Genomic DNA, 23,020 nt, shown 5'->3' with positions numbered 1-23,020 from the left:
ATTTATTTTAGAGATAATCTTCCTAAACAAAACAAAAAACACCAACTTGTTAATAGTTGGTTTTCTTTTTTGTGTTTGCTAAGTTGAAAGATCAAAAGTGTATATATTTTATTCATTGTATTTTGTTGACACAACATGAAAATTGTTAGCAAAATACGAGTTGATATTCAATAATGAGTTTTAGTTGAATTTCATAAATATAACCTTAATAATTTGTTATTTATATTTATGATCTCTCTTTTTAAATAAATACAAATAACAAAGAAGAATATCAACTTGAGTATAGTTCAATTGGTTGGAGACATTAGCAATCTATCTAAAAGGTCAGAGGTTCGAATCTCCACTACTAAAAGTAGAGATTCAAACCTATGATCTTTAGATAGTTTACTAGTCTCTTAATCAATTGAGCTATGCTCAGGTTGACATTTTTTTTATATTTTGATTTTGATTTTAGAAGTCGTTTGAAATTATGTATATATATTGTAGAGTTAAGTTCAATTCAAGTAGCTAAATATAATATAGCTTAACTGGCAATTGTATTTGTGATTGACCACGGAGTTTGTGGATCGAATCTCCTTGGTTCTTATAATACTTAAAAAAATGAATGTATAATTTAAATAAATGGAGATGTAGTCTTTTTACATGTAACTTTATGAAGGGTTATTTAAAAAAGAAAACTTGATATTGAAACTATTTACAAAATGGAGCAAAATTCATCAAATTCTTTGTAATCAAAGTTTTTTCCATGTATTTTCTAAATACACGTTTTTAAAAATAGAAAATATTGAAACTATTTACAAAATAACAAAATCTGAAGTAAAAGTTGTAATAATTTAACTTCTATTTATCATTTACTCTTATTATTTATTTATGTTTTCAACAACAATAACATTTGAAAAGTTTTTTTAAATATTTTTATTTTAGGAAGGTCTCTTTTTCAAAAAAGAAAAAGAAAAATCCGTAAGAACGATAATAAAATAAAATGAGATTTTCGTAAGGTTGAGAATTGAGAGAGCCAAAGAAAACACAAAATTTCCAAAAAGGATATTTTTGTGGCGGAAAAATAACTAACAAAACTGGCTCTCTCTCTCTCAGCTCACGAAGCTTATCTTACTGAGAGAGCTCCTCTTCCATGGCGACCTTAAGCTTCAATCCCACCAGAATAAGAACCCTAGGGGGTCTTCACTTTACCAAATCCAAACCTATTTATTCCCCATTTTCACAATCAATCAAAACCGCAAACAGATTCTCAGCCAATGGCCGTATCAGTCAGCAACCACTACCTCGTTTTAGATCAAATTCTGTATCAGAAAGCTCGGTCACGGCGCCGGAAGAGGTGGAATTGAACGAGGATGAGGATGACCCGACCTTGGAGATGGCCTATTTGGATTCGGAAACTGATCCGGAGAGTATTACGGAGTGGGAGTTGGATTTCTGCTCCAGACCTATTTTGGATATCAGAGGGAAGAAGGTGTGGGAGCTTGTAGTCTGTGATAACTCGCTCTCTCTTCAATACACGAAATATTTTCCTAACAATGTTATTAATAGCATTACTTTGAGAGACGCCGTTTCCTCGATTGCTGAAGAGTTAGGAGTACCACTACCAGATAAAATCCGCTTCTTTAGGTACATTTGCTGATTGATTATTCTCAGCTCATTTAGATGGATATAATATACAATGTTGTGACTGTGCATCCGAATTTCAAAATATTTCTGAAATTGTGGACAAAATCTTCTATGATTGAGTGGTTTTAGCAAATTGTTGAAGAATGGTGTCTTCATATGATTGAAATGTTGATGGGATTATAGGTCACAGATGCAGACAATCATTACAAAAGCATGTACCGAGCTTGGCATAAAGCCCATTCCTAGTAAAAGGGTTGGTAGTTATGAATTTATAGGTGTTTTCTTCGATTATGTTTCTTTATGAAATTTGATTGCATTTAGGATATGAATTACACTCGCTCAAGAGTTTTCATTGTTCCCCTCCCACCAGTGTCTTTCCCTGCTTTTGTGGCTGGAAGAGCGATATGAGACCGTTTATACGCGTCATCCCGGTTTTCAGAAAGGATCTAAGCCCCTTCTTGCATTAGATAATCCATTTCCAATGGAACTTCCAGAGAATCTTTTTGGGGAGAGGTGGGCATTTGTTCAATTGCCTTTTTCAGGTATACCAATTGTTTTTCTTCCTTTGTTTGGCATTGATTCTAAACATGGCTGAAGATTTGCTGCTTTATCTTACAAAGGGATGTTGGTTTGTTGTTCTTATTGTTTCTTCTATAACTAAATGGTCTTCCATTAATTTTCAGCTGTTCAAGAGGAGATCTCAAACTTAAAGGAAACTTTCATGTTTGGTTCAAGTCTTGATCTGGATTTACTTGGGATCGAAATTGATGATAAGACAATGATCCCTGGGTTGTCTGTTGCAACTTCACGAGCTCAACCATTGGCAGGTATGCCTCCACTCTATAATCATTGAGAGTTGTGGAGTTCTCAAACGTAGGCAAATAAATGAGTCGCAACAAATTCCGTTATCTCTCTAATTTTGATCTTCCCCAATTGTTATTCCCTAAGATTTTATGTGCCTCTACCATTACCATTGTAGAATAATATAATTGGTCAAATTACAAGTTTAGTCCTTCAATTGTGATGTTTGTGTTTAGTAGATATTTGAATACTTTGTGTCCAATATGTTCTAAATGGTAAAGGTGTCTAACGCATCATGAGCTTTCAATTTTATGCTACCTAACCTACTCAACATTTTAAAACATTGTTAAATTTATTAGATAAAAAATATGGGTCTTAAACTTTTAATATCATGTTTAGTAAATTCATAAAACTTAAAAAGGTGTCAAGGTAATATATTAGACACGAAATTTTGAAAATTTAGAGACTTTATGACACAAAAGTAAAAAGATCCTCGACTTTAAATCATGGACTTTCTTGGACGCAGATAATTTTATAGATACGTTGCATCACTAAGATTTTGTGATGTAGGAAATTTCGATCTGCTGTTTCCTACATGTTACCCAAACAATACCTTGCAGCCATCACATTTGATCTCTTTTTTGCGTATTCCACAGCTTGGATGAATGGAATGGAAGTATATTCAGTTGAAGCCGATACATCTCGCGCTTCTTTGATTCTATCTGTTGGGATTGCGACTCGATATGTCTACGCTACCTATAAAAAAACTCCAGTGACAAGTGCGGAGGCCGAAGCTTGGGAAGCAGCTAAGAAGGCTTGTGGAGGCTTGCATTTTCTTGCCATACAAGACGATTTGGATTCAGAGGACTGTGTTGGGTTCTGGCTTCTACTAGACTTGCCACCCCCGCCAGTATAACTGGTGAAGTTATTTTTTTAAAACAACGTAGGTAGTCATGTAAAGCATGTTAAATCTTGTAACTTTAGTATTTGTTGATTGTACAAACAATGCAAATTATAGTATGTGGTGCCCTTTTCGGAGATGGTGTTGGGGCCATTGTGCATAGTTGAGCACTGAACTTCAACAAAGCCTAAGGAATGAACTCGAAAATGGAATACATTTTAGATACTGCAAAACTTGTATCTCCTTATCCATCAATTTTGGTTGATCAGAAGTTATAAATTCCTTCTATGTCAATACTTCTGCATGATCAAATAATGGAAAGATTTGTTTCTCAGACAAGACATCAAAGTTTGAGAAGATTTTCAATTGGCATTCGTCTTATCTTCTCTACAGTTGAAGTCCTTGGCTATTTATTGCCTTTTCTTTCTAGTGGGCTTTATCTTCTCCATAATTTTTAACGAACGGTTGGCTCTATCTCTCCTTCTTTCACGATATAGTGACAAACAAGATAAAAGAGACAAAATATTCAAAGCTTTTAAAAAATCTACAATTATATGGTTATTAATTTAGACTGACAAGTCGTAATAAAGACCTTTTTGTAAACTAACAAACACTAGGAGAAATTGAGAAAGGAGACTAGAAGTCTCGAAGACTAGAGTTGCATCATAGAGAGCTTTTTGTAAACTCATCTATTGAACAAGCATCCGGAGAAACTGAGAAAGTAGGCTCGAATGTGCAAACTATTTGACGAAGAAACTTATCCAACATCAAATTAAGTTTTTTAGGTTACAACATTGTCCCTAAATTTTCCTTTAATAATAACCCTATCTGTCATGTTTATCTTGAGAGATAAGCCTATAATAATATATTAGATGTTTGAATGGATTACATCGATCCTTGTAAAACCCACCCCACCAACCCAATGAAAATTTGTCATGTGACAATTTTTTTAAAATTGGTTTTTTCTTACTGTGACAAAAAGGATTGCAAAGATGCAGTTTGTAGTACGCCTATACCAATTAGTATATGCGAGGGAATAAGGACACGTTGCAATAGATGTTACAAACTTCCTAATTTAATGAAAAAATAAAAATAAAAAAAAATCTCATACTTTCATTGAACAAGAATCCTATCCAATAACAACTCAAATGGCCATTTAAGCCGACTGTCCACCATTCCCTATTCTATCACAATGGTATCCTAAAATTAAAACTTTATAATTTTACCAAAATGACAGCTTTAAAGAACTACAAGGAAACTGATTCGAAGAGACTGCCTACCCAATTCTTCAAAGGGGGTTAAAGGATTAGTCCTCCATGAAATGCTCGAGTTAGAAGTCAGCTTCCACACAAGCAATCAGAAAGCCACTGTTTGCTTTCTCCTTCAGGTCCTCGAAAGAATCATCTCCATACACACTGCATATACAATGGAGAAGAAAACCCCAACATGGTATAATTAGGGGGTCTAGCTTCAGCCTTCATGATTTCGATCTCTTTTGCTTAAGAGGAACAAGTCGAATTCCTTGCTTGCCAAGTTCCAATGTTTTTTCTCTACCATCATCAAGGGCAACTGATAATGTTGATGTGCCATCGATCATATCACGAACCACTCCTTTCTGCCTGAACACCATATCAAATGCAGTATAGTATGTTAGTGATGCAAGATATCTATCTCAATTCAGACCAGAGTAATGAAACTAGCTTATAGTTCTTAAAATGAACGTAACCTTGGCACACTTTCAACTGTTAACTATACATTGAACAAATCCTTTCATTTTTCTTCCTTTTTTTAATTTCCTTTTTGAGAATAAGGATAGAGAAAGGAAGCAAGAATTGGAAACTAGGAACTCCTAGAGGATAATGATCCTATGTACAAAAATCAAAGAGACACCGACCTATACTGGCATTGTAGCGCCATTGTAACATCTTAGAGGAATTGAAATAACCCTGAATACATATTATTTTTCAAATCAAAATGTGCTTTATAAGCCTAGCAAGAAATGACTTCTTGATCATTTAAAATGTTAATTATTAATCACTGGCCAATGCCAACAGATCTCACTGTGACTAGGCTTTAGTTAGCTAATTTTTTTCCGAGAGTATAAACTATTTGGCTTTCTCAGTGTATCAGAGAGAGAGAGAGAATAAAACTCACCATGACTTGTCTGATGGGTGTTGAACTTCAACCCTCTTTCCTATTGCATCTTTTCCCAATTTTTTGAGAATCCAATTAGCATCGTCCAATAGATTATCTTGATGAGACCGTGTCAAGTCTTCCACTTCATTGAAGGGTACTTTTTCCATCAATGGCGATGGTCTTTTTCTTTTTGACCGCTGGCCTTTGACAAGACTTTTTTCTTCCTCGTGACATGAAATTTGATTATCAAGGGGAGGTTTCTTAAATTTGAACTTCAACAAAGGTTTTGAGTCTCTGGGCAAAGACTGTGGCAAAGGTGTCTGTCCATTATCATCATGTCCATCATTGCATATATGAGACCCACTTTCAAGTTGCTTTCCTGAAGGTACCTTCTCTTCTTTTACTGTGGAAACGCCACCAAGGGAACCAACTGCAGGTGTGCTTCCTTCCATGTTTCTTTTACGAGAAAATACGCGAGTGCCATCTGGAGGACCAACTTCAGATCCACTAGCAGTATTTCCTCTGCCAAATGTAGTATTTGTGTCAGAAGATCCAAATCTAACTTTTCCAAAGCTCGGAACGCTATTCTCTGTTTCCCCAGCCTTCAGTCCTGTTGATTGGCTGGAGTTATTCACTTTTTCTCCTGCACATTGAAAGAGAAATACAAATTAGATATTGAATGGTAGAATCTAAAAAAGGGCACACAAAAATCCCAGCCGTTCATCTATAAGGTAAACACACCACTATAAGCTTATCAAGTCTTTCCAGAAACCATACCATTAGAGACAGCCAAATCCTGTCCTCTTTGGCAACTTGAAGCATCAGACTTTGGGGAAGTAGCAACATTAATTTTACGTGCACCTAGATTTATTACTAGCTTCTTTCCTTTAGCCGTCTTTGATTTACTGGCATATTTTCCTGAATCTTCTCCAGTATCCAAACCTTGAGCCTTGCTGGCCTTGATTTGAACAACTTTTGAGGTTTTTTCTTCATCACTTACCATTACCTCATCCACAAATTTGTGTTTCAAGACCCCTGGTTGATTAACAGAGCACGTCCCCTCATTGTGGCTAAGACTCCCAGCAACGGGAGAAGTGTCCAGTCCTTCATTATTATTTTGGGGTAGCAAACCACCATTCTTCTCATTGCCTTCACCAAAACCAGATTGTTGAACATCATTTCGCACTTCAAAATTCTGATCTAGTTCAGATTGATTGGCTAAAGGAGTTCCTTTTTCTTTTGCATACTTCTTATTCGATGACTTTTTTCCATAATCCTTACTCTTCTTAGGCACTTTGTCAGCAAACCCCTTCAGAGATAGTTTCAATGAACGTCCAAACTCATTCTTAACGACCGCAGGACCATTTTCTTCGTCGTCTGAATAAGGTGAAATGGAAAATATTTCATCTTGTGTGGGTAATCCAGCAGCAGCCCTCAAGTTAACAATTAGATCACGATCAGCTTCATCCCTTCTTCTCCAAATCTCTTGAACAGCATCCTCAAGATTTTTTACCTACAAAATAAAGTTGTAGGGCCTCAAAAACAATATAAATCAAAACCAACTACTTCTTATGAGACAATGGGTGTCTCCACCAGGGGAAGAAGGTTTGCGTTAAGAAAACCTGATAACATTCTCCACGACAGGCAGTGCATTTGTATTGAAGATTCCCATCTATTTGAAACTGTAGGTATTTTTCATCACTGTAAAAAATTAGAAGAACTAAACTTAGCAAGTACAATAACAAGAGTAGTTCCTCTACTTAAAAGCTAAAAGATTGAAATCATTGAAGGGCAAAAAAAACCAGAGTTAAAAATGGAAAACAACAACTTCATCATTAATACACTTACTAAAAACATATGGAAACAGGTACTCGATAACTTTAATTCAGTATTGTGCTGTAACGATTTCATGAGGAAAGACTGATCATGTTACCACTGAGTTACAAGCTAAAGACAAATCACATCATGATATCATGAGAACATTTCCAGACTACCTTCACAATGACACCATCTGAACGACAAAGCTATTACAGTGTAGCCAAAGAAAAGCAACAGTGGTATGAACCTTATATGCAATTCATAAGTTAACAACAGCAACCACCACTATAAGTAGTTAGAACAACAGCAAACACCACTAAATAGCTAGGCTTATCCATCATTCGCAACAATCAAATTTGGACAGGCTATTAGTTGTAAGAAACACAGATGTCAGGCGTGGAACTAAGATATCAGACAGGACTAGCTCCATATTGTTGCCACCCATTCATGAGTCAGGCAAGTGAAGATTTAAAAATAAAGTGTCATTACATGTATAGCACTAAATACAGATCATTTAATCCAAAGAATCAGAAAACTGCTGTCAGATAATTAGTGGCAAACAAAGAGCGCGTACTGTTATAGACAAAATTAGAAGAAGAATAACAAAAGATAATCAAGAGTGAACACTTCAGTCTCTACAGGAGTATGATCCAGGTAGGGAAAAACCTGATACTATCACAATGGCAGTGTACCCATCGCTGGCAAATGTCACAGCAAACCATCGGAGTAGATTCTGAATCTCTATAAACCTAAAAGAACACACAAGATCACTCACCACTTTAATTACCCCCACCATACAAATTGAACTTTTCAGACTTTATATGACCACAAGCAGCTTAAAAACCCAAAATATAACGTTTATGGAAATTTTCTTACCTTCAAACACACAGGGCAATAGTTTCCCTTCACAAATAATCTACCACATGCATCACAAAATGTATATCCGAGAAACCACCTGCAATGCAACAGCAAGCATAAGATTTTTTCTTGTCATCAACAGTTCAATTCATGGAAATTAAACGGAAATGATTTTTATTCCCAGTGCCTATGGAAATAAACTCATGGCATTGCATGAAGCAGAGAAATTTGAAGAATATTACTGATTAATTTTTTCTACAAATAATCTTGACGAGCAAAAAAAAAGGTGCATCATCAGTAGTAACTATCTAACAATGTGCAAACTGAAATCTAGATTGATAAACTGCACAAAAAGTGTAAGTGTCGATTACAACAAGCCAAAAAACTTGAGATCCTCCTGAGGGAAAACTTGAGTTTGCAAACTGCATATTTAGAAAAAGAGCTTGGACAAAAGTCGGTCACTAACACCACATAAAATTGAGTTTTTAATTCTGTATAATATTCACCATAGGCATTGCCCTGATGGGAATATAGAAGGGCAGTCATCATATGCTATAATGTAAGTGCAATTCTTAAACATGTCCTGAACGTTTGGCATAATTATAAAAAGCTCATTGGTCTAGAAGAAATTAACGATGGAAAAGCATTGAGGTTAGTTCTCTAGGATATTAACAAGTTGTTGGTATCTTGGCTAGCAAATATTTCATAGTTCGGCAGTTGCAACCATAACCTAGTGAATACAGAGAGGTGAAAGTGAAGAAAGTTGATAGAGACTGAAAGTAAGATGGACTGCATTTTACACTATCAGAGTATCATCAGCTAATGCATGTCTACACACATTTGCGACGGTTTGGTGACTTATAAATTAAAGCAATGAATCTACCATCCCAACAAAAAGTAAGAACAGCAGAGGATGAGGTGAGCGAGACAAAGTAGGGTCTTTTTCAATGATAAAAATTGGGAAACTAACACAATTGATAGTTAAAAGTTACAATCAAAGTAGAAAATATCTGCAAGACCATCCAAGAGAAGAAAATGCATACCTCACACTTTGACCATTTCCGGGAACATTAGACCCACAGCTGTGACACCTTGTGTGCTTTGGACACAAATAGGGTCCAGAACTTACATTCTACAATATTCAATCATATGCATCATCAATAAGAAGGTTACTGGACTGGGATAAAAAATCAATAACGGGAAAACTTCCCCTACCTTGTGAGGAGGATGCTGACAGTAACAATGGTAAGCACCATCACATCTTTTGCAGAACATGAATTTATTAGGGTCACCGGTTCTTCTGCATACCTGAGTACACATTTGTAAAGAAGAAACTTATTGAAATCACATGGCAGGGTGCTCCTATTTCTTCAGATAAGAATTGATATTACATCTCAGATGGAAGAATCTAGCTAACTACTAAGTTTTAAACAATGGAACAATTCACGCCAACATTAAGCTCCGTATCAAGGCTATAATACTCAAATAGTAGCATCTCAACATGTAACTAGAAGAATTACTCTCAAATTCACGAGAAATTAGCTGTACAATACAACATTCACTATATCATTTAGTGCACTATTATAGAAATTTATTAAACCTGCATGTAATCCTGTTCATCTGAATTATCGAATTCAAATTTTACATTTAGAGAAGTAATTTGATAAATGATTTCTGATTCACCCAGGACTAAAATGTAATAGTTTGAACTATCACTCCTCTGTTCTGTATTTTAAACCCCATTAAAATGCTCATGATTGGAGTATATTAATAATGAAAAAAGTCAAGGTCAGAAACCATCAGGAAATTAAATAAAAATACGTTGCCTATGAAATAGAAGTAACTAATAAATTAGTAATGCTGATGAAGAGAAAACATAGATGAATGCTGCATATTGCTTATTACCTCACATGCTCTGCAGGAAGGGCAAGTCCAAGAACTCCAGTGAAATAGATCTGCCAACAACCACATAAAAAACGTTCAAAATAATTCTAGTCACCAAAAAATCTTCTGACCAAGTAGCCTTACCCCTATGTTGGGCCCAGGATTTCAAGCAGCTGCGATGGTATTTTTTCCCACAAGTTTTGCATGAAAGCATCTTCCTTGCTCGCTCACTAGATTCATTTTCACCAAAAAAACATATTCTACACATTACATTCACATTGGATTGCCCCTGCTCTTCACCCACAATGTTACCGGAGGCGTCCTGTTCAAGGGTAAAAAAACCATGATTGTAACTGCAGCAATACAGGGCACTTCAAATATATCTTATAAATTGTGTCCCATACTGATAAAGAACCTGAGAAAATTTTAGCACGAGGCAGCCCTCACATTACAGACCACTCATTGATCTAGTAAAATTTAAATGATTATATACTTGCCACCACCAGCAGCGTTAATCCTAAGTAAGTTTGTAGTATTTTTCAATAAATTTCTCACTGAAATCCAAATGCAAATCTGCAGATAGTAACTACTGAGTACTGACCAAAAGAAGAAGGAAATAAAACACCATCTGTCCAGAACATGTCCAAGTATTCAAAATGACCACCAAGTTATTAAAGATTTTCCCCCTATAAATTCCAAGAGTGATGCATCTTACAACCTAAAATGGTCGATCTAGATTTTATTTCTAGGGAAAAAGGGTTAATGACTTACCATACGTACTGCCTAATCAGCAAAAATCAAGCTAAATTCGGCATCGCAACAATAGGAAAAACAAATCCCCACACACAAGTTCTACTCACGCTTGTTTACAACAACAGAAAAAAACACACATTCAACTAACCAACAATACAAAGTAAAATCATAAAAATAACAATCCAAACTAAAACCCTCACCACTAAATTCCCAGACTCAAACCGCCTGGCATAGTCCTCAGCAGCAATCATAGCAGCAGCAGCCTTGCGTTGAAGAGCAATACGCTTTGTCTGAGCCGACATCGCCGCCGCCATCTCATCAACCCCATCAGCTCCACCCAACGCCTCGCCAACAACCCCAACAGGCTGCACTGGTGGAGGTGGCGGCACAACCTTCGGAACCCACACCTGAACTGTCGTTCCCTTTCCATCTCTAACCCTAATTCCCCAAGGATCCTTGAGAAACTCCTCCACCTTAAGCACCCCATCAAGAAACTCATTCTTAGCTCCCCCATTCTGCAAAGCTGGCGCAAATCCTAGCGGACAGAAGCAAATCCTTCGACTAAACAACAAAAAACAAAGAACCCCATGTGAAGTTTCAATGCGAAAGACCCAAAAACGAGATGGGTAGTTGAGAAAAGGGAAGAGAAACGGCAACAAAAGAGAGAATACCCAAAAGAAAGCGAAAGAAAAAGAGAAGTAAAATGGGATTCATTAGAAGAATGATAAGAAAAATAAAGAAAAAAAAAAAAAGAGAGAGCAAAAGAGGGGAAGTGTGTATACCATGTAATTGGACAAGCTACGTGAAATGCCATATTTGCGAGAGATTTAGCGATTTTGAATTTTTGATTGTGCGTTAGGGATCTCTCTCTCTTTCTCTCTCTCCCTCTAAAAATTTTAATCTCATCCAAAAATTATATAATATATATAATAAATCGATAAAAAAAAAGAAACAAATTGAAACCTTTTTTATAAATATTAGGACAGATGAGGAGAGAGTTTTGAGAATCGAAGACGAAGGGCGGGGCGGGGCAGAGATTTTGAGGGAAGTAAAAAAATTTCGCTCTGTTTCAAAAGAAAGACCGTATTTTTATTTTGTCTAAGTGCCCTAATTTTTGTACAACAATAAAAATAAATAAATAAATTAGGTCAAATTTATTCTTGGTTTGACGAAAATACCCCTCGGTTCAAGTCAAATTTTCAAAAGTCACCCAGCTTTGTCTTACCTCTTCACCCCTTCCTCACTATCTCTCACTCATAGATGGCAACTTCAAACTTTTCCGTTATTTCACCGATTTGGTTCAATTATCTTTGATAGAAATTTAAATCAAATAGTTTTCTTTTTCCATGTTTGTGTATTTAGGTTTTATAAGAAAATCTTGTGTAGTTATAATATATAGAGGGAAAGAACCGAAGTTCTAACCTCAAAGTTAATAGTACAAATTTTATGTCCTTGAATAATGTTCGTGTTTGGTCTAGTAGTTTAACATTTAGTTTTAAAGAGTTTGCAAGATCATAAATATCTTCTATAAGTAATTATTAACTTTATAGTTATGATGTATACAATCAAATCAGGATTCTTATATGAATTTGGATAATATATAATATCAACTTAATTGATTATTTGATATTAATATTTTTTTTTTTTTTGTAAAATTGAATGGATCTTCGTTTATATGTATAACTTTTTATTTTTTTCTTGTCGTCAAATATAATTTTACTTGCAAACACAACTTAAGAGAGTTTAGATTTTATTTTGGTGAATTTTATATTTGTACGAACCACATAGTTGTTTTAGCTTTTAATTTAAATTGTATGTATTAAATGTTTGGTGATTAGTTAGTAATCTAATTCATTTGATTTTAAATTATTGTTATTTGTATATTTGTTGTGAATTTTAAATACGAAACGACTTGCAACTTAACTTAGACGAAAAAAAAACATGTCTACTTGTAAGTTAGCCATAGCATATGGCTACAATGAAATTAAATTTATGTTTAAGTGGGGTCGTAGTTTAATTGTATTTGTGAGATTAGTAGCCCCTTAGGAGTTAAAGATGTGTCGGAATATTTGATAAAATTGTTAATCACTTGCTTGTCGTCACTGTTTATGTATGTTCGCAATATTTATTCAAAGTAATATATAACACACAGTATAACCATCTTCGTATTTCATGTCGTTCAACTATGTAAGACACAACAAATATGCAACACTTTAAAACTTAAGTTAGTGCAAATTTAGTCTAACAGTTAAATAAGATATTTCTCGTACATATATGATCTATCATGACATTGATGCTTATTAATTCATAAAAACCAAATACAAAAATCAAATACATCATACTTACATCTAAAATCTAATTAAAACATTTAAAATACAAAAGAAGCAAAATTAAATGTGAAGCAACTATGGTAGGATTTCAACCCTACTAAATTTGATCACACTTAGACGACAACATTTTGTCATAATCAACTTGTCACATTCTACACGATTACATCACTAATCATTCAAATTCAACTGAGCTTTACCTAACGTCTTAGTTTAGTATATAAAATAATCATAAACAAAACGTCTTCACGTGTATGTATATCATTTGAAATTACTTTTTTTTTTCTTTACAAAATCTTTGTGTGTTTTTTTTAAACTACTAATTATGATTTAATTAAGACGGGATGCTCTTCTTCTTGAATGAATGTTATATATAGTAAACAATACTTTTATAATTGTAATTTACTTTAAAAAAAATTAAACTCACATTTACGACATTAGTTATGTATATCACATATATATACACTAACAAAGAGACACTGGTGAGTCATTTCATATAAGAAAATAAAACATTTTCAAATATAACATAATAAACCACATACACTACACTCATGAAAGTATATCATTATCCACTGGTGTCTTACATACTTATTATCACTTTATATATTTCTTAAATTAACAATACACCCGTAAAATATAACAATTTTTCATGTGATTTATTATATAAACATATACCCCATATTAAAGTAAACTACATAATTCTAACCGAATTTGAATTTAGAATATATGCTTATATAGTAAATATTTCTAAAATAATTCCAACAAAATTTGAATTTAAAATATATGTTTATATAGTAAATATTTATAAAACAATAGTAAACTGCACATTCACAATGTATCTATAATATACGGTGTGAATATCATACATATATATTATCACTTTATACACATATATACCACTTCATATACACATATACCAATTCATATACCCAATAACACATATATAATAATATACAATAAGATGTTCAAATTTTTTTTTGCAATTTTTAAATGAACAATATATACTTTAATATTATCACTTTATATATATATATTAAATGTAAAATATATATTTTAATATATCTGTAAAATATAATAGTTTTGTTATGTGATTTAGTATAGATATATCTATCTTATTTACAACATCAATATTTAGTGACATATAGTTCTAATAATTTTTTACCGTATGGCCAAAATCTTAGTTATCTTTTGTTTGCCTATTTAGCTCATCAATTAATGGAGTATCTAAAACATACTCAATATATTATAATCTTCATATTTTTTGAAATATACATCACTAACCTCGAATTTTAGACCAAAATTTCGTTGGAAAATACTGTATTTACAATGGTAGGTTCTATAATTACAATGGAAGGAGTATACCATCCAAAAATAAAAGTTTAAACAGTGGTTGATTTTTTCCTAAATCGTAATCCAAGTTTTTTTCATTTAATTTTTATTTATGATTAATTTAATATTAGAAATGACATATGTAATTTGTGAAATTTATTAGAAATTTAGCTTTAGGTAATATCATATAACAATTTATGCAATTACATACCCTTAAATTTATTATAAAAAAATACCTTATGACACGTGGCTGGTCTGCCAGACAGAGTCAAGGACTACTCGCCTTTGCTTATAAATAGCCACGTCCTCCTTCTTCATTGAACCATTTTCTTAGAGTTTCAGTTTCATAGAGAAGAAAAAGAAAAACGATGAATGTCCCTGATCGCTACGAGCGCTTCGTCGTTCCTGAGGGCGCCAAGAAGTTAATTCTTGAAACCCTAATTCTTTTCATCATCTCTTTAACTTCACGATCGATTTTGCTTTTCTTCTACATACACTACAACCGTCTCTGTTATGATTTTCTTTTCTGGACGGATGTCGATTTTGTTGAACATTGCAGGGTTTCATACGAGAGAGACACGAAGATCATGAATGCAGCCACATTTATATTAGAGAGAGAGGATCATACTATCGGAAACATTCTCCGCATGTAGGGGTTTTCTGTTAATCGGACGAGATGGTTTTTCTGGCGATTTTAATTAATTGTTTCGTTTTTGTTTATTAACTAACATGTATTGATCTTTTTCAATGGCCTGAATAATTAGGCAACTTCATAGAGATGATAATGTGCTGTTTGCTGGCTACCAGCTTCCTCATCCTCTTAAGTACAGAATACTTGTTCGGGTTAGTACTTTGATTGTTTTTCCATTGCTTAATTTTTGCTCTATTGCATGAATAGTATTATGAGCATTTTTTTAGCGCAATTTTGCTGTTTGGTAATGACTGGTCGAAGTGAATTGCTTAATCAGTGTTATTGTTTGTTCTCATAGTAATCATTTATTTGAGATTGACTGATCGAATGAAAATTTGATCGATGGCAGGGCAGAACAAAAACGTGTACAGTAAATTTCGAATTATACCTTTTAAGTTCTTTTTATGATGAAATGTTTGAAATCTGAACGTTATTTTGTATAATTGTCTTTGTCTTAGTCTTAGATGAATTAGGTGTTTCCTCTATTTTTCACTCGGTTCTTGGACTGGAGTTCATATAACCAATTTGCCTTATAGGAAGTGAAAACTTACTTGAATTCTTAAGCTCATTATCCTATTACAGTAACATTTTCCTTTTCTCCCAGAAAGGTCACGAATTCCTGGGGAGAGAACCCCGATTATAAATTTCTTGAGGATGGCAAATATTTTGCAGATACTGATTGGTTTTGAAAACTAACATTCTATGTAGCTTTATTATGGTCGTTGATTAAATTTCAATTATCCATTGAGTTCTGACGATGTTCTTTTATCATAATTATTTTATGTTTTAGATGTAATTTTTCTGCAGATACAAACTGCTAGCCAGTCTTCACCGATGCAGGCATATAATCAGGCTATCAATGATCTGGATAAGGAGCTCGACGTTTTGAAATACGAGCTTGAGGTAATGCTTTCACTCCCACTTGACTTTTTTTTTTTCTCTCTGCAATTGGAGTGAGGTGAGTAGGATTTGTTCTTATTCATTACGAGGGAATCCAATGATTCTCTGATTATTTTGCTCTAAAGCTTTACACCTATTTTCTTTTGTTTTTGCTCTTACATTATCAAACAATTGATCTTTTAGTACTAATGTGGAAATTTGAATATCCAACTTTCAGTACATATGACTATGCTCACTTGGGCTTTCAATGGTTGGTTTGAATCCGTGATATTGTTAAATGTTCATATTACATTTAAACTCCAACACGGATGGGGTATAGTTTATAGTACTAAGTTCATTTCAAATTATTTGAGGTTTTTGTTAAATGCCCTTTAACAATTTACCCCCCAAGTTCAAGTGAGTAGCCAACTCCATGTTCAAATTTAATAGTTAGTACTTTCAACTATTATAACATATAAATATATAATTAACTACAATATTATTACTTCAAATCTCAATTTAAAAATTTCTTTTTATTGTTTGTGTTTATTATTTTCTACCCATTTCCTCTAAATTATTTTCGAGCTAAAAAACAAACTATCATAGTACATACTAAAATATTTTATACCGCAAACCTAACTTATTGTAGCCACTTACCTATAATGCATAGACTATAATATACAACTCAATGCTTCAAACATCCTTGTTAGTTATTTTCTACCAAGTTTGGACAAAAAGTTAGTCTAAATTTATAAAAGGAAGAAGAAAAAAAAGAGAAGATAGTGGCATCATTATTATCAATTTATTATTTACATTTGTTATGCGCTTCATGCAGGGTGAGATTTCAAGGTTCTCGAGGGCCTATTAGTTACCCATCCAAGAAAACCAAGGGAAAGTTTGAGTTCAATAACGTCGAGTTGGGAATGGAATGCCAATGTTAAAATTTACGGCCACTTTTTAGCCTGGTTCCTTACGGCGGTGGGAGTTGGTTGTGTAAATGGAAAGTTCAAATTTGCATCTAAAAAAGAGAAACCATTTTAGTTTAGTATTGATTTGAAATAAATATTTTGAACTGTGTATTCCATTTCAATAATAATTCACCATTCTAGAATTTCACTGTTTTCTCAAAAGAATTAAAATACACTACTTCAATTTGGAGTACAACAATTCAACAACCGTAATTAACATAGAAACCTGTTTGAATAAGAAAATAAACAGACTCCAACAAATTCAATGAAAGAAAGAAATTGAATAGGAATAAACTCAATAACCGTAATTTAACCTTAACACCCTCCCTTGAACAGGTAGTAGAAACACCTTCACCTTGAGTTTGTAAATGATAAATTGAAGCGACTCAATGACAAAAGCTGAAGCCCACGAAGAACTAGAACATAGAAACCTGGCTGAAAACAGAGACATCTATAAACATTCTAAACTAAAAGAGGGAGACCCATAAGGGTCTATTCATATAGACAACTTTTGGGCTAGATAGTAAACAGAACAAAACTAATAACACAAAGAAATGAAGTCGACTAAGCACTGTGGAGTTGGAAAACGAAGATGGAACTCACGGCGTTGTCTCTAACGGTACCATTGATGGAGACAGAATCAAGGTGATGTTGGCAAATTAAAAGAAACCGTGATTACACCATTCACATAGCTCAAAATAAGGGATTTCAATGTACACCTTGAGAGTGGCGAAAGATATTGACAATCCACAAAAAGAAAACCGTCGGACTATAGAAAAAGAAAACCACCATTGGCTATAGATTTGCTTTAATTGATCCCACCATGAAGACTAGTGGATCTTACCCACGTGACAAGAGTGATAAGGTGCTAATTGAGGTATGGCATAATCATTGGAAAAGGAGAACGGGTCAAATTATTATTCTAAAAGTTCAAAAATCAAAATTAAACTGGAGAGTAGAGATCAAACAATGCACTTACAAAAGTTCACGAAGTTTATTATAAAAGTTCATAAAGTTTATTGATAGAGATTATTTGACTCAAAAGGAATAAAGTGTGGATGCATTGACTCAAAACGAGCATAGTTTAACAAGAATAAAACTTGTACCGTCATCCTTGAGATTAAAAGTTTGATTAGAAAACAAATAACACGAAGACAAGATGTGCAACAAATTACTTCAACTCACACAAATTGTCAGTAGTCAGTTAAAATGCGAACTCACTTCCGTTTTCAATTGATTAAAAATCACTGTTTTACAGAACAAGTCAAATGGTCAGAACTGTATATACTAGTCACAATTTCTACACTTTCTCTATCATTTCCAGCAACTAAAGTTCTACAAATCAGTAACCACTGTATTCCAATGCTACAATTAGCTTCTAAATAACCTATCACTACTAATCTTAACGGTTTCTTGACATCTACATTATTGAAAAGTCATCATCAAGCCCATCTAGCTCTCCTTTTAGATTGTGTTGATGGATGATCAAAACTGAGGTCCTAACAGAGAATTCAGACCCGGAGAGAATATCGCCTATAGGACCCAGTTCTGGACATTGTTGCCAGTCATTCATCCCGAAAGTTAACACCGTGTTAACCTTCCCACCTCGACCTACAATGATGAGGGCATATTGCCCTTCCAGTGATTTCAAAGTAGAATACGTCTCGGAGGAACTGGCCAGATGTTTTTCAACATAAGCAACATGTCCACCAGCCACATGTCGTTCGTAAAAATAGGCAAAGCATTCATCATCTTGTCTCATTTCCTCTTCCTGCTCAGCCACACTTATCCTGTAAGTTCCCGCTCTTCTTGCAGCATTTACTGCATCAGCGTCCACTAAGAATCTAATCACTGAGAGTTTAACTCCGGGATGCCTTGCTACTCGACCAGCGTAGGCTAATGCTTCTCGGTCGTCTTTACCGCCAATGAAGATGACTGCCACATTTTGAGATACATAGGACCTTGAAATTTTCTCTACTGATCCAAGTCCTCGATCCACTAGGATTCCCACAGAGCAGGGGGCATGCCTGAGAACCTGTTTGAATGAAATTTGTAAGCCACTAATGCATGAGAATGAAGCATGGATGACAACGCTTGTATGGATTTATGGATCACTGAAATCCCAAAACTTTTAAATCAATAACAATCTTCACTAAATGAACCAGTTCTAAGTTTCTAGCTGTAACAGAAGTGCGAGTCCTTCAAAATCGTTACCTTGCGGTTTACATAGCGGAAAGCTGTTTGGCCCTCACTCAATGATCCGTCTCCACGCTGGCTCTTGTGGAATGGCAGTATGATAAGAGCTCCCATCAATTCCTCTGCCAAAATGCAAATGTCCTGAGCCATAGAATTGAATGTTGAGAGAGCCAACATTCTTCTAAGAGTAATCCCTTCTCCATTTTCATCTACATAGCTTTGAACTGCAGAAGTAACTTGTTCTCTCATTTGCGTCACTCCTGTGTGGGTTACAGTCACGCTGTCAACTCCTTCACCCTGAACTAATGTGGATGCTATTTCATCTGTAAGTTCAATCATGTCTGTAACATATACAACAACCCCAGGGTTAGCTGTCCCCCGAGAAATCTCCATGATGTTAATGGCTGCTGGAGTGTTCTGAGGTCCATGTATACATAACAAGATCTTAAGCTCGCTTGACGGATCAAGCAATTGGAGAGCCATTCGATGTGTAGGCGTACGTTTCCTTGCCCTTTGGATTATATGTGCTACAACTTTTGGGGCATGCACGATTGTGAAGAAGATTACAATTACCATCACTATACTCGTAGATGTAGTTATCTTTCCGGCCTGCATTTGTTCATCATGATACAGTTCGATTTTAGTATAGTATTTATCAAGATAAAAGTGCATTAGCAGAAAGTGGTGAAGCCTTCAACAAGTGTACTTACTGTTTTTGCAGCAATAGCTAAGTATATATGAAAATGGCCCTTCATGGTTAACAGCAGCCCAAGTGCTACTGATTCAGGCCAATGAAACCCCAAAATTGCCCCAGCAATGACAGTACCAACAACTTTTCCTAAGGTTGCAATAGCAAAAAGCAGAATTAACCTGACCCATGTCATTATTTGTCCAGGTTCAAAGTCAGTCAGCTTGGATTCAACCCCCATCCAAAAGAAGAAGATGGGATAGAAAACGGTAGTAAGCAGGTAATTAATTTTTCCAATTGCCCATCTTGATACTCTACCTTCTCGAGGTAAAAACGTTCCAGCTAAGAATGCACTGAGAATTGGATTGTAACCAAACACAGTAGGGCAGCAGCAAAGGAAGGCCATGAAAGCAACTGCAAGAACCAGGTGAGGACCTTTCATAGGTTTACCCTCGGGGTTTTCGTTATTTACCCAGTTCATGAATACTGGTGAAACCTTCGCCGTCAGTACTGCCTGGATCAATAATAGAATGCCTAACTGAAAACCTTTTATAAAGGAGATGCGTGTCTCTTGGCATTTGCAAAAGAGATAACCAACACAGATCATGAGGGTGGATATAAAATCAGAATGCATGCCAGCAGCAATGACGAGCCGGCCTATATCTGACTTACCTATTTTAAGACTGGTAATCAAACGGGTTAGCACAGGAGAAGCTGTGCTAGAGAGGACAGTTGAGAGGGAGAGTATGAAACTGATCTCTTTTGACTTTATCATGCCAATAAATGGGATTATGGAACAGGCTAAGATGAGTGTTGAAATCATTCCAGCATAAGCTACCTTAGCATCGCGTGTAGGTGCTTTGAAGATTACGTATGGATCCACCTCCAATCCCAGCACAAACATATAGCATACCATACCAAAGTCGACAATATAACGCAGCGTCTTAATCGTTGATATATCAAGTTGCTTCCTTATGAAGTTGCCAACAACCAAACCTACCTGTGTGTTGAAAGAACATTAGAAATCAGAAGCAATTAAATTAACTCCATGAAAGAAAGCGGTTAGCAAACCTTTTTAGTTGGGAGGAAAAAAAAGACGCTTGGTATAAATACAATGGAGCAATTGAGACCAAAAATAAATAATATAACAATCATAAGGCAAAAAATATATGATGGATTATCATCTTTTTAGTTATTCTCAATTTTACCTTCATTTTTTTTAAAAAAAATCTTAGTTAAGTCCTTCGTTAAAAATGATTAATTGATCATTGCACTATTCTTTTATGAACATCTAAGATCCAACTTTTCAAAGGGGCAAGTCCATATGTTTCTCCAATGGCAAAGTATGTTAATAAACCAATCGTTTAATGAGATATAAACAATGAATTTTATATCTCTGACTGGGAATGCATTTTTTTTAAAAGAAAAAAGAAAATTCGTGGGTGTCCGGGTAGCGGGAATGTTGTGAATATTTGAAACACCCAAGTTTTGAGAATTACATTATTCTACCAAAAACCAGACTTGTAATTTCAGATTCTCAAGAATCAGAAAATTCAACCAAAAGCAACCCAAAATTTCAGGAATTAGATTATTCTACTAATTACGAGAACCCAAATCTCAATAACCAATGTGAATTAAGCAGAGAGAATAAAAGAAAAGACTTACGATCGTATCAGAGGTAATGCGAGGTTGAGAAAATGGCCTCAAAAGGTAATGCACACCATTGCAAAGACCCATCATGATAAAGAAGCCCAAAATAGACCTAGTCGCCTTCCCAAAAATTTCAGTCAGCCGAATTGTACATGTATCATTTGCTAACGATCGCGATGGCTCATGATTTCTAGTCTTCGCCATTGCGTTTCTTCTTCTTCTTCTTCTTCTTCTTCTTCGCGGAACTCCCAATCACCATAAAATAAAAATCACTTTTGTGCTCTGCGAGAAGATGAAGAAAACCAAAAAAAAAAAAAAAAGGCTCTACCCTTCTCTGTGATGAAGGTTTTGTTGCTGGCGCTGTTTTCTCCCTTGGAAATGATGAAGGAATGCAGCATTGTTGAATCCAACAGAGCTGTTTGTTGTTCGAGTGGCTGGGATTCTCACCTTGAATTAAGCAGAAAATGAAGGAGCAGTCTGAGGAGGGAAAGCCATGTAATAGATCATAAACCAAATGCTTCCTTACTATAAAAATGAAAACTAACAATTTTGTTACCTGTTTTCTAAACCTTCATTTTATTTTCTCCTTAGATACTTTAATAATATAACAATAGTTTAAAACCTACAAATATATTTTTTGGTCCAAATACTTATAAATTTATTCAATTTTAATTCCTTTACTTCAATTTAATCTCTATTGGTAGTTGATGGTTTGTTTTTTGTTTTAAATATTATATTTTATCTATTATCATTTTGAAAATTTTATTATAAATACCAAAATAACTAAAAATATCTATAAAATATTATCCATAAACACATAAATTTTAATTTTAAACTTTCTATATTTTATAAATATTTTGACCCATTTCAAACTATTTAAAAATGACATAACATTTTTTCTATAATCTTTAAAGAAAAATTGTGAAAATAAAACATTTACAAAATATTTACACCTCCACCCTCAAAGTCAAGTATAATAAATTTTATCTTTGAATAGTTTTGTTAGGGAAGATGTAAATAGTTTATAAATTTTTTTTTAAAAAAAATTATAACTTTGGAATTATATCAAAGTAGTTTATTTTATCACATAAAAATTATTACTTAATTAAATTTTATTAATGAAAAGTATATGGATTAAAATGAAACCATATTTTTAGAAATAACAAAATAAATTAAAATACTTACAAACTATATCAAAAATTTAAATTCTATCACTATAATATATCAATGACAATCCATTTCATAATTTACTATAAGTTATAAATATTCTATAAAATCTACATTTTTTTTTTAGAATTGAGTGAGATAAAATTATATTTTAGTATATACAATACCCTTAAGTTACTTGTGGTGTTTAAAAATATTATTATCCAATTAACTTGTCAAATAAAGAAAATTCATTATATAGTTGGTATATTAGCATAAATAAATAGTTAGTATCTACTTTTAAAAATTGCATTACAACAATAACCGTGCCTTAAAAAAAAATCTTAAAATGTTGTTATTGTTATGATG

The 23,020-nt window shown here is 34.0% G+C and overlaps 4 protein-coding genes across 8 annotated transcripts; 2 read left to right on the top strand and 2 right to left on the bottom strand.

The window, feature by feature from the left end:
* The first annotated feature begins 1,000 nt into the window (after positions 1 to 1,000).
* On the top strand, positions 1,001 to 3,667 carry LOC101208052 (protein TAB2 homolog, chloroplastic). Its single transcript, XM_004135889.3, has 5 exons — positions 1,001 to 1,626; positions 1,810 to 1,879; positions 1,997 to 2,168; positions 2,310 to 2,453; positions 3,084 to 3,667. Exons 1-5 carry the CDS (start codon positions 1,133 to 1,135, stop codon positions 3,341 to 3,343), a joined length of 1,140 nt encoding a protein of 379 aa, XP_004135937.1. The 5' UTR covers positions 1,001 to 1,132; the 3' UTR covers positions 3,344 to 3,667.
* A 748-nt stretch (positions 3,668 to 4,415) lies between these two features.
* LOC101208296 lies at positions 4,416 to 11,827 on the bottom strand. Its single transcript, XM_011661140.2, has 12 exons — positions 11,560 to 11,827; positions 10,978 to 11,338; positions 10,169 to 10,346; positions 10,046 to 10,095; positions 9,356 to 9,448; positions 9,184 to 9,272; positions 8,159 to 8,237; positions 7,949 to 8,031; positions 7,087 to 7,165; positions 6,242 to 6,977; positions 5,483 to 6,107; positions 4,416 to 4,947 (listed from the first exon to the last, which is right to left on the bottom strand). Exons 1-12 carry the CDS (start codon positions 11,589 to 11,591, stop codon positions 4,806 to 4,808), a joined length of 2,547 nt encoding a protein of 848 aa, XP_011659442.1. The 5' UTR covers positions 11,592 to 11,827; the 3' UTR covers positions 4,416 to 4,805.
* A 2,930-nt stretch (positions 11,828 to 14,757) lies between these two features.
* LOC101208535 (DNA-directed RNA polymerases II, IV and V subunit 11) lies at positions 14,758 to 17,087 on the top strand. 3 transcript variants are annotated; one of them, XM_004135891.3, is made up of 5 exons: positions 14,758 to 14,854; positions 14,993 to 15,082; positions 15,198 to 15,276; positions 15,932 to 16,027; positions 16,839 to 17,087. In XM_004135891.3, exons 1-5 carry the CDS (start codon positions 14,802 to 14,804, stop codon positions 16,869 to 16,871), a joined length of 351 nt encoding a protein of 116 aa, XP_004135939.1. In that variant the 5' UTR covers positions 14,758 to 14,801; the 3' UTR covers positions 16,872 to 17,087. The 3 variants fall into 3 exon arrangements, with proteins under 3 accessions (XP_004135939.1, XP_031744367.1, XP_031744368.1); XM_031888507.1 differs by having other exon boundaries at positions 14,765 to 15,082; XM_031888508.1 differs by lacking the exon at positions 16,839 to 17,087 and having other exon boundaries at positions 14,765 to 15,082; positions 15,915 to 16,007.
* Positions 17,088 to 18,168: 1,081 nt separating this feature from the next.
* LOC101211645 (cation/H(+) antiporter 28) lies at positions 18,169 to 22,047 on the bottom strand. 3 transcript variants are annotated; one of them, XM_031889432.1, is made up of 5 exons: positions 21,834 to 22,047; positions 21,521 to 21,750; positions 19,878 to 20,855; positions 19,186 to 19,776; positions 18,169 to 19,006 (listed from the first exon to the last, which is right to left on the bottom strand). In XM_031889432.1, exons 1-5 carry the CDS (start codon positions 21,901 to 21,903, stop codon positions 18,392 to 18,394), a joined length of 2,484 nt encoding a protein of 827 aa, XP_031745292.1. In that variant the 5' UTR covers positions 21,904 to 22,047; the 3' UTR covers positions 18,169 to 18,391. The 3 variants fall into 3 exon arrangements, with proteins under 3 accessions (XP_031745292.1, XP_031745293.1, XP_004136122.1); XM_031889433.1 differs by having other exon boundaries at positions 21,521 to 21,740; XM_004136074.3 differs by having other exon boundaries at positions 21,521 to 22,047.
* Between the last annotated feature and the right edge of the window lie 973 nt (positions 22,048 to 23,020).

The sequence above is a fragment of the Cucumis sativus genome, chromosome 7, assembly GCF_000004075.3.
Source record: "Cucumis sativus cultivar 9930 chromosome 7, Cucumber_9930_V3, whole genome shotgun sequence".
NCBI lineage: Eukaryota > Viridiplantae > Streptophyta > Magnoliopsida > Cucurbitales > Cucurbitaceae > Cucumis > Cucumis sativus.
This window is presented reverse-complemented; position numbering and strand designations above follow the sequence as displayed.

What these genes read in the sequence shown, in the direction of transcription:
- LOC101208052 (XM_004135889.3), top strand. Translation starts at nt 1,133, where the DNA reads ATGGCGACCTTAAGCTTCAATCCCACCAGAATAAGAACCCTAGGGGGT. An exon ending in AGCCCATTCCTAGTAAAAGG is followed by an intron (nt 1,880 to 1,996) that starts GTTGGTAGTTAT and finishes CCCTCCCACCAG; the next exon opens with TGTCTTTCCCTGCTTTTGTG. An exon ending in TGTTCAATTGCCTTTTTCAG is followed by an intron (nt 2,169 to 2,309) that starts GTATACCAATTG and finishes ATTAATTTTCAG; the next exon opens with CTGTTCAAGAGGAGATCTCA.
- LOC101208296 (XM_011661140.2), bottom strand. Translation starts at nt 11,591, where the DNA reads ATGGCATTTCACGTAGCTTGTCCAATTACATG. An exon ending in ATCCTGGGCCCAACATAGGG is followed by an intron (nt 10,096 to 10,168) that starts GTAAGGCTACTT and finishes GGTTGTTGGCAG; the next exon opens with ATCTATTTCACTGGAGTTCT. An exon ending in ATTGCCCTGTGTGTTTGAAG is followed by an intron (nt 8,032 to 8,158) that starts GTAAGAAAATTT and finishes GTGTTCTTTTAG; the next exon opens with GTTTATAGAGATTCAGAATC.
- LOC101208535 (XM_031888507.1), top strand. Translation starts at nt 14,802, where the DNA reads ATGAATGTCCCTGATCGCTACGAGCGCTTCGTCGTTCCTGAGGGCGCC. An exon ending in ATCGGAAACATTCTCCGCAT is followed by an intron (nt 15,083 to 15,197) that starts GTAGGGGTTTTC and finishes CTGAATAATTAG; the next exon opens with GCAACTTCATAGAGATGATA. An exon ending in TTTTGAAATACGAGCTTGAG is followed by an intron (nt 16,028 to 16,838) that starts GTAATGCTTTCA and finishes CGCTTCATGCAG; the next exon opens with GGTGAGATTTCAAGGTTCTC.
- LOC101211645 (XM_031889432.1), bottom strand. Translation starts at nt 21,903, where the DNA reads ATGCTGCATTCCTTCATCATTTCCAAGGGAGAAAACAGCGCCAGCAAC. An exon ending in AACCTTCATCACAGAGAAGG is followed by an intron (nt 21,751 to 21,833) that starts GTAGAGCCTTTT and finishes GGTGATTGGGAG; the next exon opens with TTCCGCGAAGAAGAAGAAGA. An exon ending in TCCGCTATGTAAACCGCAAG is followed by an intron (nt 19,007 to 19,185) that starts GTAACGATTTTG and finishes TCATTCAAACAG; the next exon opens with GTTCTCAGGCATGCCCCCTG.